Source organism: Coloeus monedula (assembly GCF_965178545.1).
Source record: "Coloeus monedula genome assembly, chromosome: 4".
Taxonomy (NCBI): domain Eukaryota; kingdom Metazoa; phylum Chordata; class Aves; order Passeriformes; family Corvidae; genus Coloeus; species Coloeus monedula.
The window spans coordinates 23,163,843-23,187,131 of NC_138784.1; the positions used below are offsets into that span (position 1 = coordinate 23,163,843).

General features: G+C 37.6%; 1 protein-coding gene across 2 annotated transcripts in view; it reads right to left on the reverse strand.

The window, feature by feature from the left end:
- LARGE1 (LARGE xylosyl- and glucuronyltransferase 1) overlaps positions 1-23,289 on the reverse strand; it is a 280,076-nt gene that overhangs the window by 179,679 nt on the left and 77,108 nt on the right. For both annotated transcript variants that reach the window (XM_082280522.1, XM_082280523.1), the window contains one exon: positions 19,481-19,667. In XM_082280522.1, the coding sequence (XP_082136648.1) occupies positions 19,481-19,586 (106 nt within the window). In that variant the 5' untranslated portion in view covers positions 19,587-19,667. The remainder of the gene's footprint in view (positions 1-19,480; positions 19,668-23,289) is intronic.

The following is a 23,289-nucleotide window of genomic DNA, read 5'->3' on the forward strand; positions in this document are numbered from 1 at the left end:
TTAAACCAACATTCAAAAACATATTCTTTTGTCACGGTAGAAAAATGGACATATCTGTAGGTATGCCACTCCTAACAGTTCTTTAAATGTCTTCTAAATCAAGTTGCATTTCGGATAGTGAAAGTTCTACTTTGACTACAAACAGATATTAAAATAATATCCCATAATGACTAACAGTGATTACCCCAATAACAACTAACTATAATTTAGGAGTTCTGTTTATTCTTTTGCCCGAAGGCTTTGTGAACTTCTGATAGGGGGAAGTAGGAGAGAAACTGCCCTCTGTGCCTACTGGTAGCAGATCCAAACCTTCCCAGCAAGCAAGCAGGTGCTGGCTGAGAGACAAGACATAACTAGACAGAACAGTCACTCAGATCACTTGGAAAGGCCTCTGGTCTCCTCCACCGATTTTCAGTCCCTCTACTTTTAGGTTCCCTTCTTGCCTCTGCTCCTATCAGACTGACCATTATCTCTGTAATTTTGGTGATGGGTATGGCAGCTTTGAATGGAGACACACCAGACATATTTTCATTAACTAGTTCAGACACTGACACCAGTGAGGCTAGATCACCTCAGGCTGCACACAGAACCCCAAAACATCCATGTTCCACCTTACCAACAGCAGTGGATACTGGATATGTGACAGCAGATGTTCAACTGTACTTCTAAGTGCAATGTAGATATACATTGAGTTTTGCTATCCTGTCGCAATGAATTGCTTTGCTTATTTCTATAAAACATCTGAGAATCTCCCTCCTAGCACCCCTTTGTCCTCTTATCATAAATGACTGAAAAAGAGACAGCTGCTTCTCCTTGTAAAGGAAAATAATGTCTTACCTTTTATTTATTCTTAGTTGCAGTGAAATGACACTAAAACCATCTGGCAACTAGCTAAAACTAAGGACCAAACACCCTCCACAAAACCACTATTAGGTCAACACAGAATCACAGAATGATTTGAGTTAGAACTGAGACCTTTAAAGGTCATCTAGCCCAACACTCCTGCAGTGCCCTGAGACATCAATCACTAAGTTCCGGTTGCTTCAAAGCCCTGTCCAACCTGACTGTGAATGCTTCTGAATATGGGGCTGTAAGAGACAGTCTGAAGATTCCTCATCTGCCTCATGATCATGCACAACTTCTCTGGGCAACCTGTTCCAGCTTCCCACCAGCCTCGATGTAGACATGCTTAAAAAAAGACCAAAAGTAAGCACAAAGAAGCAGTGCATGGATTTGTGAGGAAATTTTCAACTATATGAGAATCTTGTTTTCTAGTTTCTCTTGGCTGGCCATATGATTTCTTATCACATTTTCTTCAGTGAAAGCCCTATATATAAGCATGTAAGTTTGTGCAAATAAAACAGATGCAAAAAACCCACACAGCTGAAGAGTATGTAAGAAAAAAAGAACAGAAAGCTACATTGGTTAGGAGAAGTTTACTCATAAAGGGCATAATTATTTATAAGAGTCCCAACACAGTAACATAAAATGCAGTCAGTGGCTGAGGTTTTTTTGTTGCTTTTTTTTCTTTTATTGTTGGTTTTTTTTTTTTTTAATGTTAAGTATAGATAAGCAGGTATTTAGAGAGCAGAATATGCGCCATAGGAAAGCACCAGACAGGTGAACTATGCCCAACTGACTTGCATGATTTCTCAATTCTGAAACACCATTTTTGTATAGAAAGGAAAACCTGAACCATATTGGATCTTGTCTGTAGTAACTGGGGGGGATGCAACACTCTTTTAGTTTCATTCCCAGTCTCCTTGGGTCCTTCACACCAAACTTGTTTTTTCTTTTCTAGTGAAAATCAATTTAAAAAAAAAGAAGCAAATGGTATTAATTTTTTAAAGAGTGAGAACACAAATTAATGATGTACATGTGCAGAGAAACTAGCAATGGTTAAAATTTTCTGGTCACATCATCACTGGTGCTGAACAAGGAACATAAACACTATCAGAGATGTATTACAATAGCAGCCCTTACTCCCGCTAGGCAGCACTGCAAATATGTCCCCAGGAATCCAGTAATGGAACAAAGTAAATTGAACATGTGTGACACAGAGAGAGTGAAATGAAGCACAAAAAAGAAATACAACACAAAAGACTTAAAAGGATTCAAGGTGTGAAAACACTGAGGAAAAAGTCAGTGTGAGGGATGTGTGAACCAGCGCAAGTGCAAGATAACAGTTACAGAATTTTGAGCGAGTGAGGCTGAAAGTGATAGAGAGCAAGCAAGCACAAATGTGGAAGAGAAAACAATTGTGCAGGTGAGCATACAAGTGAGCAACAGAGCATGGCAGCAACAGGTTGCCATGCAGTAAGAAATGGCAAAAGTAGGAAAACTGGAGAGAAAACAGTTTCAATCAATTTCTTTTTTGTTGTTGCTTTTACCCTCATCATTGATCAGAAAAGAGAGTATTACATGAAAACATTCCAGACAACCACATGAGAAAGACACAAAAGCCATGGTAATCCCTAAGAATTATCAATAAACAAGGCATTGGGAAACTGCCTTCAAGCTGAGGCAGTCAGAATGACCGTTCAGTGCATTCTTTGGAAAACAGCAGAGTGGAAGAAAAGGCAACTAGTAACTTCAAAAGAGCAACTGAGCACTTAAATGTCTTCTCCTTTCTTTGATGAACTGTTCTTGCCACAGTCTACTGTGAAGCCAAACATATGCACAGTATCACCACCAATAAAGCCTTCAGCAAGGAATTAGGAGCAGAGAAATTAGGGACTACAGACATTAGGCACAACTGTCTGTAAGGCATGATTAAATGAAAGGTCTACCACTATATTGGGTTTGCATGACAAGATTTTGGTTAGTAGGGTGACTCATGAGCCTTTTGTTATGTTTTCTTGCGTTCAGCTGAGGAGGAGAGTGAGAGTGACTTCGGTGGGCACCTAGCAGTCAGTGAAGATTAACCCACCACAACAACACAGCAGTCATTACATAAAAATACGAAACCAGGAAATATTTCTTCATTCACATAAAAGAAACTTGAAAGAAACAGAGGCATTCCAGTACTTATCTGGATAACAACAGTAATGGTGTTCACATGACTCTGCTTTTCCTGGTAGCTGCCTTGATGCATCACCTCTTTCTTTCTCTCTTTAACACTTAGACTACAGGCTACTTTTTTTAAACTGGTACTCCTTCTAAGAATTTCAAGACAATCTCCACCTATGTAAGATGTCAAGTAGAAAAAGAGGAAGCTATTTCATTTTGTGTGGTTAATGGCAGAGAAACTGCTTGTTTTGGTTTTTTGAAGACAGCTTCAAGCTTCTTAGAGTGCAAGAGTATTAAAGCCAAGAGGCTGGGTGACTTCTCCGCGAGCACTCAAACTCGCAAGACAAGTTACATTCATTTAACCTTTTGACAGTCATATTTATTTTATAAAAAAAAGATATAATTTGTCATATTCACAAAAAACTGTAATAAAAGATTCCCATGGATTCATTTATATCTTAAAGGTTACTGAAGGTCTACATGGTGGATAAATAACTCATTTGTGCTTTTCTAGTCCCAAATTTGGATTTCATGAACCAGATTTCACCAACAGCTTTCTCAAGAACTACATACACAATGTATTATAAATAATATGTAGCATACATTCTGTTCCCCATCTCTCTTCCTCTCACATATTCTCTGCCCTCTCCCAGCTGCTCTTTCTATTGTGGCTTGGGGCTTTTTTCCCTTCTTAATTCTATTATCCCAGAGGTGCTACCGTGGTCGCTGATGGGCTCGGCCTTGGCCAGGGGCAGGTTCAGCTGGAACTGTCTCTGTTGGACATAAGGGGAGCTTCTAGCAACTTCTAGGGGAAGTCACTCACCCCTGTAGACACCCCTCCCTCCCCCCCCCACCCCCCCGTTACCATAATCTGATCACACACACACCCCTTCCCCCCCCCAAATAAACCATGAATCACCCACTTGGAAAGAAATCCATTTTCCCACACAAGTGCACCCGAATGCTTTGAGTAGCTCACCTTACACAGTGAGGCTGTCTCTCAAAATAAGCATTCCTAAAGCTTAACAGCATTCCTTTTGCTCCATCAACACTTCTTCTCCTTTGCCTAAAAAGGCTGGTGTGACTAATTAGTTCCCAACACTCCACTATTGTTAACAATAATATTACCTAGCCTACAGAGTGTTTTTCATCAGTAGATCAAAAAGTGCTTAGGAAATAAGCCAAGTGTCATTACCTCATCAAGTAATAACCACTAAATAATCAGCTCTGCTGCTGCTTTAATCCTTAAAAATGGTGTTTTAAAATCATGAAGAAGCCAAAACATAATCTCCAAATAATACACCTTCTCTAGCAAAGGAGATTATTTATTTCCTGTTCAGTGGAACCCAAGAGAGCTCCATGAACCAAATAGGGAATATATTTGCAAAGATACCACATAGGATTACAGGGGACCTTTTCAGTTATTGAGCTCAGGCCCAGTTGTCCCAGGCTGAAATATCATATAAGCCCTTTCTTAAACAGCTTGAGTTTTGCATTAAAACTAGTGAGAGCTTTTTGCTCTCATTAATACCACAGACAGACTGTGTCAGAAGTACACTGATCTGATGAACAGATATTTGCTTTCCATTTGCATTCCTACATGCATTGTTGATCTGATAAAACACATTTGTCTTGGTATTAACAATATCTGCTCATGTGAAAAGCTCTTCCCCGTCTTGTGTATTTAGAAAGCTCTGAATTTGATAAAGGAAAGGAAAGAAACAATTAAGCCTCCCATTCTAATAACTAGCAAGGTTTAACAAGTTTAGCCTGTGGCTACTGACACATATATGCCACCCACTATCCCCCTGTATCAAATTCAACTTTGCTAGAAAGATTTATTCAATGTCCAAGATTCAGTTCCAGAGCAGTGACAATCACCTAAGAGTCCACTATAATGTATTAAGATTATTCTTTTCCAAGGTGCCTTACATGACACTTACCAAAACTGATTTTAATTTACCACTGTATTGCCCTGTTTTAAAAAAATCTATGGTGGAGATTCCACAACTCCTGTTCACAATCGATCAGGACACTTCAAACTCTCTTCTGTTTAGAGCTACTTTTCCTCTTGTCAAACTCTGCCTAAATCTCCCATTGCTACAATTTCAGGCTGTAACTTGTTATGTTCTGATCAAATCCACTTCTGTATGCAATGCAAAGTCTAGTCAGCTTGCAGCATTGAATACAAATGTGCAGTCCTTGTCTTCCTGAGAATTCCAGTATTTATCAACCTTTCTCTCTTTAAACAGCTAGAGAAGAGCATTGACCTTCTACCATATGCTTTAGGACAGTACTAAGAGACAGTTATTTCTCAACAAACATCCTCAGAAATAGTAATTCAAATATCTTGCATTACTGCTTATGTGAAGTTCTGATCTGTTTTACCCTATTTTTGCTCCTTCTTGCTTACTTTTTTTCTCCTGTACCCATAGCTGCCATTGCCATCAATTTGGTAACAACATTCTGCTGTTTTCGTTTGAGATTTCAGAATATGGGAAAAAACATGTTCTTATTTAATAGTATTGATGATTTTTCTCTAAAGTCATTATTTCATTCAAAAAGCCATCCTGAAACAGTATTGTCTCTCTCTGTTCCATCTCTTTTCTTCTTTTCCTTCTGTTTCAGCATCCAGAAATGTACTCTTCCTTTTATATGAATAGAATATAATTAACCAAATCTTAACTGTTATATAGTGTAGTTCTTCAGGTTTTTTGTGATACACTGAAACTGTTCATTAGAGTACACAGGCAGAATACGAACTCTTGATCAAGTTGCAGTCATATTTTCGTTGTTTTAGTCTTCATATTATTTTTAACCACATAACCATCAGTAATCTTACTGGAGGGTTGATGATGTATAGCTTCTGCTCTTGAGTTAGACTAATAATAGAAAGTGCTAAGAGGTCTAGACAGACTTAAATTAGCCTTAAATAGTCCTTCCACCATCAGCCATCACCAAAAATGCCTCACTTGCTGGATTGCTTTTCTCTTTCTCTTCAATACATTGCTCATCTAATGTTGTATTTGCTCTTGAGAATGCCAAATAAGCAGGTTATCCATATTCCTTGTAACAGCAAATTCTCTCTTAACAATTATTAATGATTTCCTACAACTTTAAAACACTGATTCAGTTAAATCCACAAACACTTGATGACTACCAAATATTAATCATCAATTTGCAAGTTTGACCGGTAGCTTTTATGTTCAGAATAGGTTTCACATAGAAAAATTCCCTGTAATTTCAAAAGATGCAAACCTAATGAATAATTTGGAACGTGCACATTTTCATGGTGCTGAATCTTTCCACACATACATGATACTCAAATACAAGGTTAGTGTGCAGCACAGCAAGGCTGCTTTTAGTGATACTGCAAATGGTGTTTTCATAACAGAACTCAGTGTCTTCCTGACTCCTCAAGATAATACCTTCTCTTTTCCATATGAATCCACTTTTTTACTACATCCCACTACTTGCAATGCATGCTTATCTTTTCCTTTGTCTTCTCTTCCTGCTTGGATTATTATAAAAAAGCCAGCTTGCAAGTACTCCATTCAGCTTTCTACCAAGAAATTGTTTATGACAAGTGACAGTAACATCTGAGCACTGTTCTTTCCTCACTCTCATTCATTAGCTCCTCCATTCCTAATTAAACTCTCAGGTTCTGTTTTCACCACACCATTAGAACATCTTTTCTGTGAGATCCACTAAAAACAGGTTCCAGCTCTCAACAATTCTGCTTGTGATTCTTACTCTCGCTGAAAATCTGATTCTTCCAACAAGCACCACATAAAATTACCACAGATGATCTTTCCACCAGTAGAAGTCTTCCATTACTTGTCTGCCTCTAACCAGAGTTTCACCACAGCTCCCATATCAAGCATCTTACTTTTGTGCAATCAAACAGGAATTAGCAGAAAAAACATCCCCTGTTCAGAAATGGCTCAGATTATGTGCAGTCAACCGATGTGCCAGGACCTTAGTGGAGTATTTGTGAACAAGATTCAAATAATATAAGGTCTTTCTAGTCTTTGTAATGTACTCATGGATATGTAAACAACTATTTAACTATTAAAAATATAAGTCTATTTAAATATGCAAGGATTTTTCCAAACAATTTGTTTGCAACCTTGCCCTTAATAAAAAAATAAAGGAAATAACTTATCTCATCCTCCTCTGTATATCATACACTGCAGTATGGTGTGAACATTTCTTTCCACAAAATTACCATTATGTTTTATTTCAGGTTGGCACTATTTGTTGTAGATTTGTTGGTGGAAAGGGTTCTGTCCTTTCTTTAGCAGTAGTAATTGCAATGTGTAATACTATTTTTTTCTAAGCTAATATCTAGATTTACTGGCCTATTGTGGCTTTAGTCCCCAAGGTGAAAAAGTGGCTATTAAAAGCAAAAATACTTCTTTTTAAAAGACCATTTCTAATACAGCTCAGGATGTTTCTGTGACTTGAAAACTTAAGGGGCCTGCTGAAGTTCCAAAGTTCATCCCAAGTGAGCAATGTAGATAGAGGCCTTTTAGGAAGCTAAAATAATGCAGTTATACAAGAGTCTTCCTGGCAAGATAGAATAAATCAATTCCCCCCAGTACAGAGAAGCACCAGGCTGGTGAGCCACATTTTCTAGGAGATTTTAAAAGGTAATGAGAGATTCAGGATTAAAGTTCTCAGGTGCTCAACCTGAGCCTCTTTAAGTTTGAAGGGGCCTATTTTTCCAACAGGAGAAACACTGACTCAAAACCAGGCACCCGGAGCCAATGCAAAGAATGGCAGCATCCACAATTATGAACTTAAAATGTTACTTGAGTGCTTTCACATCATGTGCTGTTCAAATTAATCAACAACCTCACTGTTCAACCATCAAATCCACTAATACATGAGGTTTATCTGACACATACAGAACACTAACCAGTATTCTTTTGACCTCTGTGTGTTGCTTTGTCTTAGTCTGATCTGTCCTCTAACTAAGAAAACTGTAACCTCCTGCTGCTCCTGATGGAGACCTTCTGCTTTTAAAACCACTTAGAAGCTGATAAAACCCCTGAAACAGGGGGGATATGTAGATTGCACATTAACACCTATCAGTACTTCACTGTCTGATTGTAGTTAACAGGTGACAGTAGTAGCATAATCTCAGAGAAGAATTTTATTACGTTTAGCGCTCCTCTGTAAGTTAAGTTTGTGCCAGTCTAAGAGACACGCCATTTTGAGCAGTTACTGCTATGTCAACTAGTCTAATATCCCACATGAGTGCTTTTATTAGAACAGATGTCATTTTGGAAGCTGTTTTATGAAGTTTTCAATGTGGTTTCTTTCTTGTCATCCCCTGATTCAGTGTGCTCCACATCACCCATATTGCACTGCAAATCTAACCACACTTCTGAGGCACAAATAAATAAATGTGTGTAAACAGGAGCTGAGGACAGGGAGGATATGGAATTTTCCAAGGGGAACGGGTAGTGAGTCACATACCAAAACAACAATTCCCATAGTTTTCAGTATCTTGATTTAACCCATCTTCCTTCTGAATACAATAAAAACCATGAGTCCCTGAAGTAGCTTTGTTCAAGAAATAACCTTCTTCCCTCCATCTCCTCACAGTGGTCTTCAATTAAAGCCTAAAATGATGAAATTCACTGAGACTGACAGAGGAAATAAAAGGAAAATAACCACTGAAATGCATCTTCAGAAGCAGATTATTAAATGTCCCGCAGATATCGGTGCGAGTGACAGCCACCAGAGTTCAGTGAAAAAAGAGAAGCGGAAAATTAAACTTCTCACTGGGCCTAATGATGATTAATATCTCTTCTCTGATGAGCTGAAACTGCTTAATCTTTGCTATTAATATCACATCACTGAGGTACAAGTTTGGCAGCTGAAGAGAAAGGGGGCATACGTGAATATTTAAAATTGGGGAGAGGAATAAAAGGACACAAACAACAGAGGAACATTTTGCTCTTAAGTCTCTTAAAAGCAAGAAACTCAGTATGAAGCTGAGAGTCACCATCAGCAACTCTGAAGTCAGGTTACTATGAGGAAGCTCGTGGGCAAACAAAGTCATGCAATTTAAAGGAGATAAATAGGAGGTTTCAATCGTTTGGTTAAACGACTGCATTTGCATTCTACAGGAAAGACCACTTAATTCATCACATCTCCATTCAAGTGTACATGAACAAGCAACTAATACCTTCACCCAACTCAAATAAGTTAGATAATTGTTATTTTCAGACTTACTTACCTCTGTGTATATTGGCAAAGCTTTGAAGAAAGTTAGCTGGAGTACCTTGGAAACCAATAATTATGTGTAGCTGTGCAGATGCATTTTTAAACTTGGTTCCTATAAGAATATTCTATAAAATGTAACGTCTCTGTTGATATTTTTACCTTAAACCCTTGGGTTTGTAATGCACTGAAGCAAGAGGTGAAATAGCTAAATCCATTGTAATTAACACTGCTAGAAAACATTCTGTGTGTATTACATTTCAGACCAAAAGAACACTTTGTTAAAGTCAGTGTAGATCCCTTGAGACACCCATTATAACAGTTTGATTAGTAGAGAATGAAAAGCAGATTTTACAGCATTTATTCATCCGAAAACATTATTCCTGCTAAAGTTAACACGCAAAATCATGGGAGTTAGGTTAAATTAAATTCAATGACAGGTAGGAAATACACTGATTGTGAAACATTAAAGTGGTGGTATGATTTCAGTACGATTCTAGAATGCTGAATGCCTTCATATTGGGAAAGAAATGGATCAGAAATCTTCCATGGTTTAATGTTCTAAAGGTAACTTGTAAATACTGTACAGTGATTTTATGTTTTATTTGGAGAACTGAGAATACCATACTGATAAATTTTAAGTTTATAAGCCTTGATCCCATGAATAATAGGTTGCCAAGTTAGTATTCAAATACATATTTTTTTCTTAAATTTAATAACTGTTCTTAACCTGCAACTGAAACTGTTTTTTAAGCTTTTCTGAAGGGTTATTTTTCACAAGTGAAAAGGTACAGTAACCTGTAGCCCAAAACAAGTATTTGGCTAGGGAAAATATTCTGGACTGGGATGGCAACTGATCATCCTGATAACTAGCTTCTACTAGCTATGGGAAGATTAGCAATTATCCTACAAATTTACCTTTTTTTTAAACAGCTGCAAGTTGTGATAGCTGTAGCACTGTAGCACTCTCATCTACAGTTCTCAAGGTGATGTTCCTTACAGTACACTTTATACACAGCAATATCTCATAATCACGATTGCCTATTTTACATGAAACTGAAACTGTTAAAATGATCCTTTTTCGTTTTTCTTTTTCCATCATCTGCTTCTTGTCTTTCACTTCTTACCTTGAAACCAGAAATATTTGGACAGAGATTAAAGCATGCATTTTTTATCAAGGTGGAATAATTTATTCAGAGATGTGCTAGAATCCTCTACCAGCTTTAAAATCAAGTTCAGAAATCTGGCTAGAACAGCTTTGGTGTATCTAGAACGCATGGGTCAGATGCAGGAACTACCAGACAGCATTATTTTATCAACTCTACCATGTAATACAGCCTGTACTATGCAAAATGTAAGAGGCATTGATTGTTAGCAGTCACTCTGATGGTAAAAGCCTGCAAATCTTCACAAGCCCATAAAACATCAGTAACTGTTCTGTGCACTTTTGAGAAGAATCTACAAATTTGTCTGCCAGGTCCATTTTGAAATACAAATTAAACAAAGACTGCTGCAACAACTCTAGGAGAGATGTACTGGCATGTAAACAAGGAAAGCTGAATGATAAAATAGGAAAAATTGGAAAGGAAGAAGATGTTGGGAGAAACACAACTACTTTGGGGTATTGTTTTTTCACTCTACTTAATCACATAAGAAACAGATAGCTTTCGCAGTTTTTATTCCAGCAATTTCTTCAAGTGCTTTCCAACATATAATACTATCTTATTAGCTATGGCTTTATTTCAGCTCCAGAAATAATCCTCTATATATTACACAAATGGTATGCAACATTCTTTGATATTAAACTACACCATGACAACCCCAATCCTGTGTCTAGAGAGCCAAATTAAGATCCTATTGTAGCACCAACAGCCATAACTGCACTGGGCTTAATCTGCTTAGGAGGAACAATAATCACTTTGAAGATGTAGGGGCCCAGGCTTCAGTGACTGTAAAAGGGTGCACAAGCTGCCCTGGCTTCCTCTGCTTTGGTGCATCTCTACCCCTGACAGTACCTGTGCTTGCTCAACAACAGCCAACACAAGCAGGGCTGACTGTGCTACAGTCACATTTTCAGCTTAATTTGTAGAGACACATCTTTGGTTTTTAATTCAGGACCTTAGTGTGTAACTAACTCCAAGCTTGTAAGCTACTCCAGGTCTCCAAAAGCTTACATTTGTGATGGTGATTTCACTGGGTGTTTACAAAAGTTCAGGAAGCAGTATGCAGAGAGCACAGCACACACCTCTTCTTTAGAATAGGTATAGACATTATTACAAGTTCACTCGGAAGAGTATCTCATTGTGAAACACTTTATTTATACAGTAAAATATTTTAAGTAGGCCTATAATTATTTTTTAAAAGTAAACATACCAAACAGAAGCACAGTCTCCTTTGGATTGTGAATTTAATTTAGGGAAGTGTGACGACTTTATGATTTTTTTCGTAATTTTAACTTCACTACTTTGAGCTCTCCCCCCCTAATTCCTCATCTCTGCAAACTCTGACATTTAGCAATTTCAAAGGTAAACAGAGTTACAAAATTTAAAAAAAAGAAAAAAGAGATTTAAAACCTTGATGTTTATATCCTGGACTTTGACCATTTTGCAGCATTATAGAGAAGGGCAGTCATACCACAGGTTAGAAAAAATTAATGTTGCAGGATAGCTCAAATAGCTGGAACAGGGCTAAACTGGAAGAGAATCTCAGGCTAAAAACATATCAGTCTCCAGGTCATCAGCTTTCCCTCTTTTTGTTGGTATCTACAAAGCTGAGCGAACCAGGATGACTGCTGTCAGACTATGTTTTTGAAGTTAGTTGTGCATTTCACTCAATAGTCCAAGGATATCTAGATACATTAAAAAAAAATCTCTTTCAAGTCTAGAAACAAGAATTGCAAAGCAACACAAGAGAGGTAAAACTTCAAGGGAAGGAAATAATTACTCAGTGGAACAATTCAATGGCTGTCAAGCCTGAAAAATGTTTGAAAATTGTATGGAGGGAAAAAAAGAGATGTGTTGAAGATACTGGTATGGTTAAGCTAAGCATACCTAAACACATCCACCCAATAACAGCTTCCCACTCAATTGCTTTTCCTAAACCATTCCAGAGCATAATCAGCAGAACATAAGAATGACCATACATGATGTGTGAAATAATTATTTGAATTTTTTTTTTTTTTTTCAGCTTGACTCCTCCTCCTTCTGGTATTCCACACATTTAAATAAATACTCAAAATGTAAGTTTCAAAAGTACTGGAAGGCACTAAAGATGCAATTTGCTGTCTAACCAGACAGATTTTGATTTCAAACTTTTTCCTGATCTGAAAAACACTCCATAAATCTTAAATAGAAAAACTTCACAAAAATGAAACAGCCCAAATTAATTGTTCTGAGAATTAAAACCTAAATTTTTTTATTTCAATCTTTTAAAGCATCTCTATTTCAGATACTTCTTCATCTTATGCATACACATGTGTTGACCGGCTTGCCTGTTTGCCCCCAAAGCTCATTGATTAATTTCAAATTACTTTGTTAGAGGGAAAGAAGTCAGAGGTAATGAAGCTTCTACTATTGCCAGGGACAGAGAGAGAGAGATGAGAGATGCCAAACACACTACCACTGAGAAATACACTGCAGCATGATCTTAAGATTTATTTAGATACCAGGAGATCCATATGGGAGCTAGATTTTATAAATGCCCTGACTGTAGGAAAAGCAACTTCGACATCAATCAGCTGCATGACATCAATCACAGCAGGTCAGGCTACATTAGTTCCAGCACACAAAGGAGTTCTGGTGTACTTATAACTGCACATTTTGTTTCAGAAAGCCCAGCACTACTTCTTGGGGTTTGTTTATTCAGGATTTTTTTAACAAAACATTTAAGCTCACCTTGTTTTTCTGTTCTTCTATTAAAAAACATGCTTTAACTATGAAGTTACTAAGTACCTATCTCTGAAACAGAAGAGGAATAACCAGGAAATAACAGTCCTAGTGTTAAGTCTCCCATGCAGCCCTAACAGAATTTGGGCATCCAGATATCCCTTCTTGGAAGAAATTTGCTCACTTTTGTGTAATGCAACTTTTATAGATGGCATTTTTCCCAAAAGTTTGTTCAAAGAAGGAGGAAGACAAAGATGAAACACAACCCTTGAGAAATCCCACCGATTATATTCAGTTAGCTGCTGTTCCAAAGAAGCTGGCCCCTCACTCCTGTCAAGGAATTCCTTTTCATTCTGAACTTTCTGTTTCTGCCAGAAATGACAAATTAAGAGCTGTCTAGAAAAAGAAAGCCAAGAGAAAACTGGTGTTTAGAAGTGAAGAACTATTCCATCCAATCAAGAGGTTGTACAGAGAAGAAAGAAGGTAAGCCTACAGCTTACTTTACTTTTCTGAAAGCTTGTACTTAAAAATATGAGCATCAAAAGCAAACGTGTGCCCTCTGTACTGGAATTCCAAATAGCAATGCAGACTTGCTTTCATTTGGCACAGCACACTGGCAAAAGAAGTGGCCACTGCAAGATTCATGGCTTCTCCTGGGATAACAGGGTATTGGTTTAAGGATGTGAACTCCTGGCAAGCTAAAGAAAAAACAGCACTGACTTCAGCATTTAGGGGCTCAGCTGGAGTGGATCTTACTAGCTAGGGACAAAATTGTATTCCAGAATTTTAAGTTTAATTGAAAAAGTCATTGAGAATAAAAAAGATCCATGCTGCCCCAACTCCACAATTTGACCTCCAAAAGCTTCTCACGACCATGGTGGATTTTGGCTGACACTCTTGGCATAAGGCCGTTCTTGTTTTGGTACAGAAACTACTTCAAATTTCCTGTCACTGCTCACAAGCACACTGTTTATAAAACGGGGAACAAAACTCTTTACTTTTCCATATTCACCTATTAATTTTATTTTCTTAGATGATGGATATGTAAGACTTCTCAAGTCTGTAAAACAAAATAAACATGGGATCACTGGCTTCTAAGCTAAAGATGATGAGCAGAGAACGAGATTCAGCTTTCACAGCATGGAACTTCTGGTCCTTTATCAGTGTTCTGTATTATCAAATCTCCAGGGTTTCACAGAAGGACAAGTTTTCCAGGATAATGCAACAAAACTTCACATAAGCCTAAGGTCTTTGCTATCATAATTCATTTTACTCCCAAACATATTTAAGAAGGTATAGTGATTGAAGTAGAGATAGAGGTGCTTAAGAGACAATGCTCATCACCTGAAATAAATGTAATGAGAGGAGTAAGCCACCATCATTTACTCCAGAATGGAAATGAAGGGGTGGCTTTTTAACTAAAGATAGCTAATATCCACTAAACACACCTCCTATAAACCTGTTCAGGCACCCATCGCAGTAGCACCCTCACTATATGCAGAGGCACCCTTTAAGGATTTCTCTTCCCAGAACTTTATTAAAAAGACAGGATCAATACAAAGGTTGAAGCTTCTATTTTAAATGGACATTGGATTAAGTTTCCTTGTTTAATCCTGCTGAGACACATATGAGATAAAATTCAGGCCAACTGAAGTAAATGAATTTTAAAAAGCAATTCTAGTTTTTGTGTCTTTTTGATTACATTGTCTGTGAAGGAATTATTTTCTGATGTTTGTTCATCAGTTGCAAGTGTCTGATAGACATTTTAGTAATTAATTATTTGTTTGTCTCTTCCTATGCGCAACTTACTGCAAGCATTAAAAATTCAGGCAGTTTTCATCAAGCACATAGACCATGTGATAAACTTTTGGCAGTTAAGACCAAGAAACCCCAGAATCAGTTTTTTGATTCAAGTATTCACAAATATGATTTCAGAATCTACTTTCCATGAATATTAAAACTGGATATTCATTGTTTCCATAGACAGTCTTCCCAATTAACATATTCACTAGAATATTTATGGAAACATACACAAAAAGAGTGTGAACAGCATCAAAGTGAATCCATTTAAATACTAAGATGAATATTTGCAGCCTTCCTTCAATTTATTTTATTGTATTTTATGAGGTGTTTGCCCAACTCTGGCTTCAATCATGTCTCTACAGATGACTTTGACTGAAATGAATTGTCTGGGAATGATAGTTGCCCAACACTGGAGTGAAAAGAGGACAATCAAGGAAAGCAAGTCCCAAGAAAGAAGGCAGGCTCTGTTTTTTAAAATGCTACCCAAGCAGTTAAAAGAAACCAGAGTCAACTGCTCTCTCACAGACTCCCTACAGGATCTCACAGAACTTTTCAATTTTTCATCTTAAGGTTACATTATTGACTCTTTTTTTCCTGGGAAATATGTTCTACACGGGAGCTCTACACACATACTTTAGGCTTTCAACCTCAAGTGGATCCACCACACAGGGACTGGTAACTCAAGTGTATTTTCATCCTGTCAAAAGAGAGGTGACCGTAAATCTGCTGAGGACACACAGACACTTTTTCTTTCTTTCTTTCTTTTTTTTTTTTTTTTTTTGGAGGAATCAGTAATCTAGAAAGCATGGTCAAATTACAGTTCCAAATCTCCATTTTACATCCTTCATGGTAAGGGGGATAGAAAACTGCTGCATATAGCTTGGAAAATTAAGCTATTTATGGAGCTACCGCTAGTTAGTCAAATTGCTATTTTTTTTCTAATGAAAATTTATCATGTATTATTTGATTATTTCATCTTCCCTATTTTAAATGCACTTCACCTTTCCTACTCTATTACTTTGTCTTTTGAATATAGTCTAAGAATGTTGGAACAATTAGCTTCTTCATTCAAAGTCACTGATAACTGAAATTATGCTGTCCTTGTCCATTATTAAAACCAACAGTAACCAGGTATGTTCAAAGCCTATACAATATTCAATATCATCTTTAATATTCTGCTTCATAACCTTAATAGACATATATACATGATTAATGAGGCTTTTAGTAGCTATTGCTGTCATAGCTTGGGTCACACCACCTCCAATGAATATTCTAAGGGAAGGGTCTTACTGGAAGTGTCTGAGTGACAACCGTGAAGCAGCAGGCTGCTGTGTACTTTCTGACAAGAGAACAAAATCCAAAATAAAACAAAATTCTGTCTTAAGGAACTTGAAACTATTTAAAAAGCAGAACATGGGAACAGACTATAAAACATGGAACATGGGAACAGAATATAAAATATGCAGTAAGGCATATTTTATATTACGGATTCACTAACAAAGCTTTTAAAGGGATTCTAATGTGATCCCACTCCCCTGCTAGGCGAAATGAGTAACTTAAGTGCTTAGATATAAACACATGGATGAGTAATCTAAGAATGTAATTCCTGATTACATCAAGAATATATATATAAGGCAGACACTGCACTGCAGATGTCATACCAGAGACATTTGAGTTTAGAACTCTGAAACATACAAACAAAAAGCCTGCAAAAGAATAAAGAAATCCTTACAAAATTTTTTGCTATGACAAGTCAGCTGGGTCAACCTTTTAACTAAGTGAATAAAAGACCAAGGTGATGTTACTACTGTTTGTAGGTATCTTCAAACAGAAACATTCCCAAGCCTGGCAGGCAATAATTATCATGGATTCACCAAAGGTAAATCATGCTTGACCAGCCTGACCGCTTTCTGTGATGAAATAACTATGAATACATGACCAGTTGATGTGATCTCCCTTGAACTGAAGCACAGTCTCCCTGTATCCAAGCTGGGATTTTACAGTATATATGGGTGGGCTAAATAGGTGAAAAACTATCCAGATTGTTGGGCTCAAAGGGTGATGGTTACTCATTCATGGTGTTTCTGAAAGTCCATGTATTCTCCATCCTTGGAGGTTTTCAAGACGCTGTTGAATAAATGCCTAAGAAATCTTGCCTGATTCCAAAACCCACACTGATTTGAGCAGGAGTTTAATGAGAGAACTCCTGAGCTCCCTTCCACACTGAATAATTGAGTCTATGAAGATACCAGGTATTGATGGTTTCTTTAATTTGGTGGAGGAAAGTCTAAAAAGAACCATTTACTCAAATCTAAAACCAGATGTACTGAAAAGAAAATTTCTAGCCCTGTGATTAACGAAAGAAACTAATGCCAGAAGGCAGAGAGGACTCTACGTTGCTGATGGTTTCAAATCAAGGCACAATGCCATTGTGAGGCAATTTTTACTCAATTATAGAATCATAGGATGATACAATGGTTTACGTTGAAAAAGGCCTTTAAGACCATTGAGTCCATCCATTAGCCCAGCACTGCCACATCCACCACTAAACCACGTCCCTAAGTGCCACACCTTCACCTCTTTTAAACATCTCCGGAGATGGTGACCCAACCACTTTCCTGGGCGGCCTGCTCCAATGCTTGTCAACCCTTTCCATGAAGAAATTTTTCCTAATATCCAATCTAAACTTCCTGTGCTGCAACTTGAGGCCATTTCCTCTTTTTCTATTGCTTGTTACTTGGGAGAAGAAAGCCACCTCCACCTCACTACAACCTCCACAGTGAGCTCAAACATGAGTAAATTTTGGGAACCAATGTGGAGAAAAAAACAAGAAATCATGTAAAATAACAAAATGGCATTAACTTTTTGCCCATAATACCTACAAGTTAAGGAAAATGCTAGCTATTATTCAGTTAAATAAATATCTAACTGACCTTAGTTTTTAACCAACAAAGATTAAATAATGCCCCACCCAAAATTAAGAAAAAAGGAAAATGGATATAGAAAAGTAACTGAAAGAATTACTAACTTTATAGAATTTCCAGTCCTTTTCCAGTGCCAGGCTTTGTAATAGGCAATGGGCTTTGTTCCCTGGTTTGCATTTAAGATTAATTCACACTGAGAGCTTTAAGTCACTTCAAATACCACGTAGCAGCAAATTTCAAGATTTGTATTGAGTTCTCTGTAAAAACAAAGGATTCTATCCACAGAGGGATTTAAAACACCATGGCATTATCAACTGTGGACACAATTAAAATAGTCATTACAACAAAGCGGCATAATATTCTTCTAGAAGCAAAAAGGTGAGGCCTGCATTTGCACAGCTTTTAAAAATCAAACAAAATCAGTACTGTTCTGCCTGCCAGATCATTATTTTTAAGTATGCAGCTAGCACCCCTCATATTTTCAATTTAACATGAATCCTGCAAGTGTTTCGTTCTAGAATGAGCTCATGGAGTTACTGCACATTAACGCAGAATTTTAAGTACTCAAATAAATTTACATAAACAAATATTTGTACATGGCATATAACTAATTCAGAATTGTATGTAACACATACTGAAAATCTTTACATGTTCTTACTTCTAATTTAACGTGGAAACCCATTTTGTTTCGAAACAAAGCACAGATTTGTCAGCCAAAGATACATGAAAGAAGCTTGACATTTTCAACAATGCCTTTTTAAAATTATCAGACTGTAAACTAGTGACTGAACAGTTTTTACGAGGCTGGAACACCTTTCCTCATGCTAAGGAAATTACAAAGGCTGAATAGCTTTTTTTTACTCCTGCCAAAATTACACCTATTGGCCAACATTAAATGCTTCACCTCCACAATAAACAAAACAAAGAAACAAAAAAAAGCTACAGAGTAGCAAAAAACAGGCGAGCCAGAATCTATGAACCTCCCCTAACTGAAGCATTACAGCTGAACTTCTGTAAGGCCAGAAAAAAAACTTCATCAGAGAAGCAATTTAAAAGACAAGGTAGTGATTATTCCATGTCTTGTTATAAAAAGTGCTCATTACATAGCTGCAAGTCAATGTACCTATAAACTGGAGGATTTCCACCTAAAGAAAGAAGGAGACAGAAATTCCAACTAAAAGAAATCACTGACAGTCAGATGGATGTGGATACAAACTAGTTTTATGCAAAGAAACTGTAAATTTATTGTTTTTCTGTGTTCAGCATATCTTAAATGAGATGTTAAAAATCTTACCGGGCAGAGGATAGATCAACTTTTAAAAATTAGAAAACACAGAGAAGAAATTAGTAAACTGGGCAGGCAGGGAGTTGTTGCACTTTTTCAAAGTTCAAAGATTAGTGGAAAACCAAGTAACTGTGGCCAGTAATTAACTCAGCATCCTCAGCAGTGAGAATGTGGTAAGGAAGGCCCTTTGTTGAAATCTTCACCTTGGGAACTATTTCATATGCAAGCCAAATGAGATTCATTCAAATAAAATCAATGATGACTGATCTGCATTTGTCTGCCCAGCTGCAATTCATTCAACACCCCACCACCCCCCCCCCCAGCCATTATTCCTCTCCTACCTTCAAAACTCCCAGCAAACAGATAAATCCACGTAATGGCTGGGACAAAGAGGACGGTCAGAGAGGCAGCCAGGAATTTCCGTCGCCCTCTGCAGATTCCCAGCATTCTCTCAGGAGTGCAGATTCCCAACCCAATGTTGTTCCTATGTCGGAAGCAAATAGTCCACAGCCTCCCACATATTACTCCCTGAAAAGGAAAGGAAAAAATATTTCAGCAGCTTATCTCTCTACAGCAAGTTATACATATACACTATGCCAGTGTTCCTAAAGAGTTAAAAGAACAGGGCGAAAAAAAAGGCTCCTGCAATTTCAAGGCAGTACCCATTTCAAAATTATCCACGACCACTTAAAATTAAAACAAGTTTTAGAAGTCAGGTTAAGACAGTAAAAGTCAATAAACCATATCATATCACCTAAATACACACTAAGCTCCATCTCACCAAGAGATGTCAGCTTTATTTGTGGTTTTGCCCTCATTTTACTCTACAAGAACTCTGAGATCTTTGATGCCCATGTGTGCTGGGGTCCCATGGCAGATAAGAGAAAGCCACCCACATTCCTTCACCTGCTCCCAAAGAGCAGAAGTCACCCCATTAAATCAGTGATCTGTCATGAACTCAAAAGAGTGAACCAAAAAAGGAAAGGTAAAGTTTGGGAGTAGAGGGATGTCACTGAAATTACCCACTTTGCACAGCAAAAAATGAATGCTGATGAACTGCTATGTAAAAGGGGAGAAGAGAAAGTTCAAAATGGGCAAGGAAACATCCTTATTCACACAGGGGCTATCAGGAGCTTTAGGATGCATGCCATGAGAGAAGTGGATTCTGATGAATAACAGTTTCTATTAGGACAAAAATAATTCTGATCTTAATTTGAAATAATTGTTCTGCATTTCAGAGGGGCTGAGGAAAAAAATATATGAGGATTTTTATTCATAGGAAAATGAATATTCCCACACCAGTGCAGGCATACAGGGCATAAAAATAACGTTTCATATTGGTAGCAGGTTTTTTTGAAAGGGAAGGAAAGGCTAGTAGTAGACAAGTTCAAAAAGGAAAGAGAAGTATTAAGTCCATGCAAATCTAGTTCAGGTCTTGTGTGAAAGGGCTTAAGTTTTTCAATTCTAAGAATAGAAGTAGTCTACAAGAATGATAGGGAAAAAAACACAGACTCTAGCAGTACAAGGTGTTTAAGAACAGTGCCCTTTGACTTATGCTTAAACTAGCACTAGAGCTGAGATAAGCAATGAAAGCATTTCTACAGTGACATGTTAACAATGGGTGCTGTGTGTCCTGAAAGTGTCTTAGCTCTACAACTCCACATATATTGCAGTAAAAATCAATTCTGAAATTAAATTACAGCAAAAATGAGAATGTAGACAAAAGAAATAGGTTCAGACAAAAATCTCTGGTGCTGGAGGTACCTGGCTGCAGTAATCAGGCAAACTTACAGCTGTTCCCTGAGCATTCAATAGAGCCCACTTTACTACACTACAGTTTAAGAGCCATGATAGTACTGTGACCTTGGAACTGATAAAATGGACTATAATTTGTCCAGAGCCAGCACAAAAAGCATTCCATTGTGTCAGCTTTTCAAGGCAATGAATGCCTCACCACAGAGATTTTGCACAAAATATGTGGGCAGACTTAATATTATCAACTGTGGTATTAGAGTCACTCTGTGTTAGACAGAGACACACATTTGGTAGATAAATTGTGGAGAACTCTTATCTTTATTCACTGTATTTGGATAATTATTACATTTCATTTCTTTTCCTTATAGCACATAGCTTGTACAACTTGTCTGAAGAGAGTCCTTTACGTGCCTACTTGAAAAACACTGATAATTTCCCTGGCTTCTGTGTTTATAAGCATGCATATTATAAAGTGCACAGAAACACTTATTTTAAGTAGGAATTTTTTTTTTTTCCTGAAATGTACAGCCATGCACCACTGACATCAGTCTGTGCACAGAAAAAATAAACTTCTGAAAATACAAACTCCCAAGCACAGTCACTGGCAGCCACATCTTGCACTGCAACATGCAGTGCCTGGAAACTGCTCCTATCAATGACACCTGTAAAAATTACAGGTAACAAAGTAAGATTTAACACCATGTTTCTGAAATCATGCTGTTACAAATTGCCAGGGCAATGACATACACACTCTGAAGCCCAGAGTTAAAGTGCTGGTAGTGGACTAATTCATCCTGGGGTGGCATATTTAAGAAATAATTTGATTTTTCGTATATATTCTTTTAAATATCCATGCAAGTTAAGTTTCTGAACAAGCTGATATGGAGGATGGAATCCAGCTTTTCTGCCCTACGAATGTAAAGTACTCTAACAAATCAAAAAGGTAAAAGGAACAACACTGAACTCCCAGTTCAGCTGTGAAGGAAAGATAGGAATGTGGCAAATTCAGTTTTCTACAAATTGTCATCATTCAGACAACACAGCCAAATCATTTTGCGCTTTCATGTGTATCCTTTATCTAACTAGAAAAACATTTGGGAAAATCCTAAACAGACAAGTCAGCTTGCAATGAATCACCCTAGGAAATGTTGAGGTATTTCTTTTAATAGTGCTTTAAAAGAACCATAAACTACTTTAAATTATGCTTCTACTATCTCTCCACCTCCCCCAAAGTTGTGAATAGCTTCCCTTGGGTCTTAAATATTCATTTTTAGTGTATAAAATCACAGCACCTGCTGAGTACTTTTATCCAAAGTAGACGATGCATCATGTGCAATCCTTACACAAGCAATTATATAAAACGTCCATGAATGGTAATGAAGATCCTTGGCTTACAGGAAGAGCTTTGGACTCAATCATGTATTCTCTATTGGCTTTACTCAGAAACAATGTTACCTAATATACCACTGTCAAATAAATTGAAAGAAGACATTGTAGTTCTTTTGATTTGGTTTTCCTTTCAACAGGTGCCAGACTGACATCCACCATGAAGGGAAGTGATAACGCTGGCTGGACCAAGGACTGAGCACAAAACCCAGCAGCATGTTTCTGCCGTATGAGCTTGCAATCGCCTTTCAGAATTCTCCCACCGTTCCGTTTCATGGTACAAGCTAGAAGTGAAGCTACTTCAGATGTGACACTGCTAGGTACATTTATCTCTTCAGTAAAATGGTTCACTTCATTTCCACAAAGCCATGCAGTGCTCCTCCTGACAGTTAGCACGGCTGTTGAGACTGAAAACTAAACACCTGTACTCAGAAATACAAAGCATGAAATATATCGGAAACAAAAAGGATGAAAGAGTAACCGGCCATTTTAACCACAGCATCCAGGTGTGATACTCCAATCAAAAAATAGCCAGTGGCTCCTCCTTACCTGTTGCCCAGTGTTAGTATTTTCAGACACATCTAACTGAGCCAAAAAAGCACCTGCAATTTTATCCATCTTTACTGGGTTTACCTCAAAGCAAGGGAGACCAAGGTTAGATCCAGAGTGAAAGGGAACATTTGTGTTTACAGTTTCAAACGTGGTCTCAGCTTCACCCCTCCAGACACAATCAGATATTCTGCCTGTGCCACAGATACGGAAGAGTGCATGCATTGCAGGATATTGTTCTACCATGCTCTTCAACTGTGCTCTAAGAGCATCATATAATTGTGTTTTAGAGATCTGATTCAGTAAGTAATACCCACAAAAGCTAGTTGTATGTATATCATGTATGTGATGTTCTGCTGTAAGTATGTCAGATGCTCTACACTTCTACAACACACCAGTTCAGGATTTATAAAACCTGCTGCACAGGAACAGCTCCACAGACTGTGCTGTGACCTCAGGC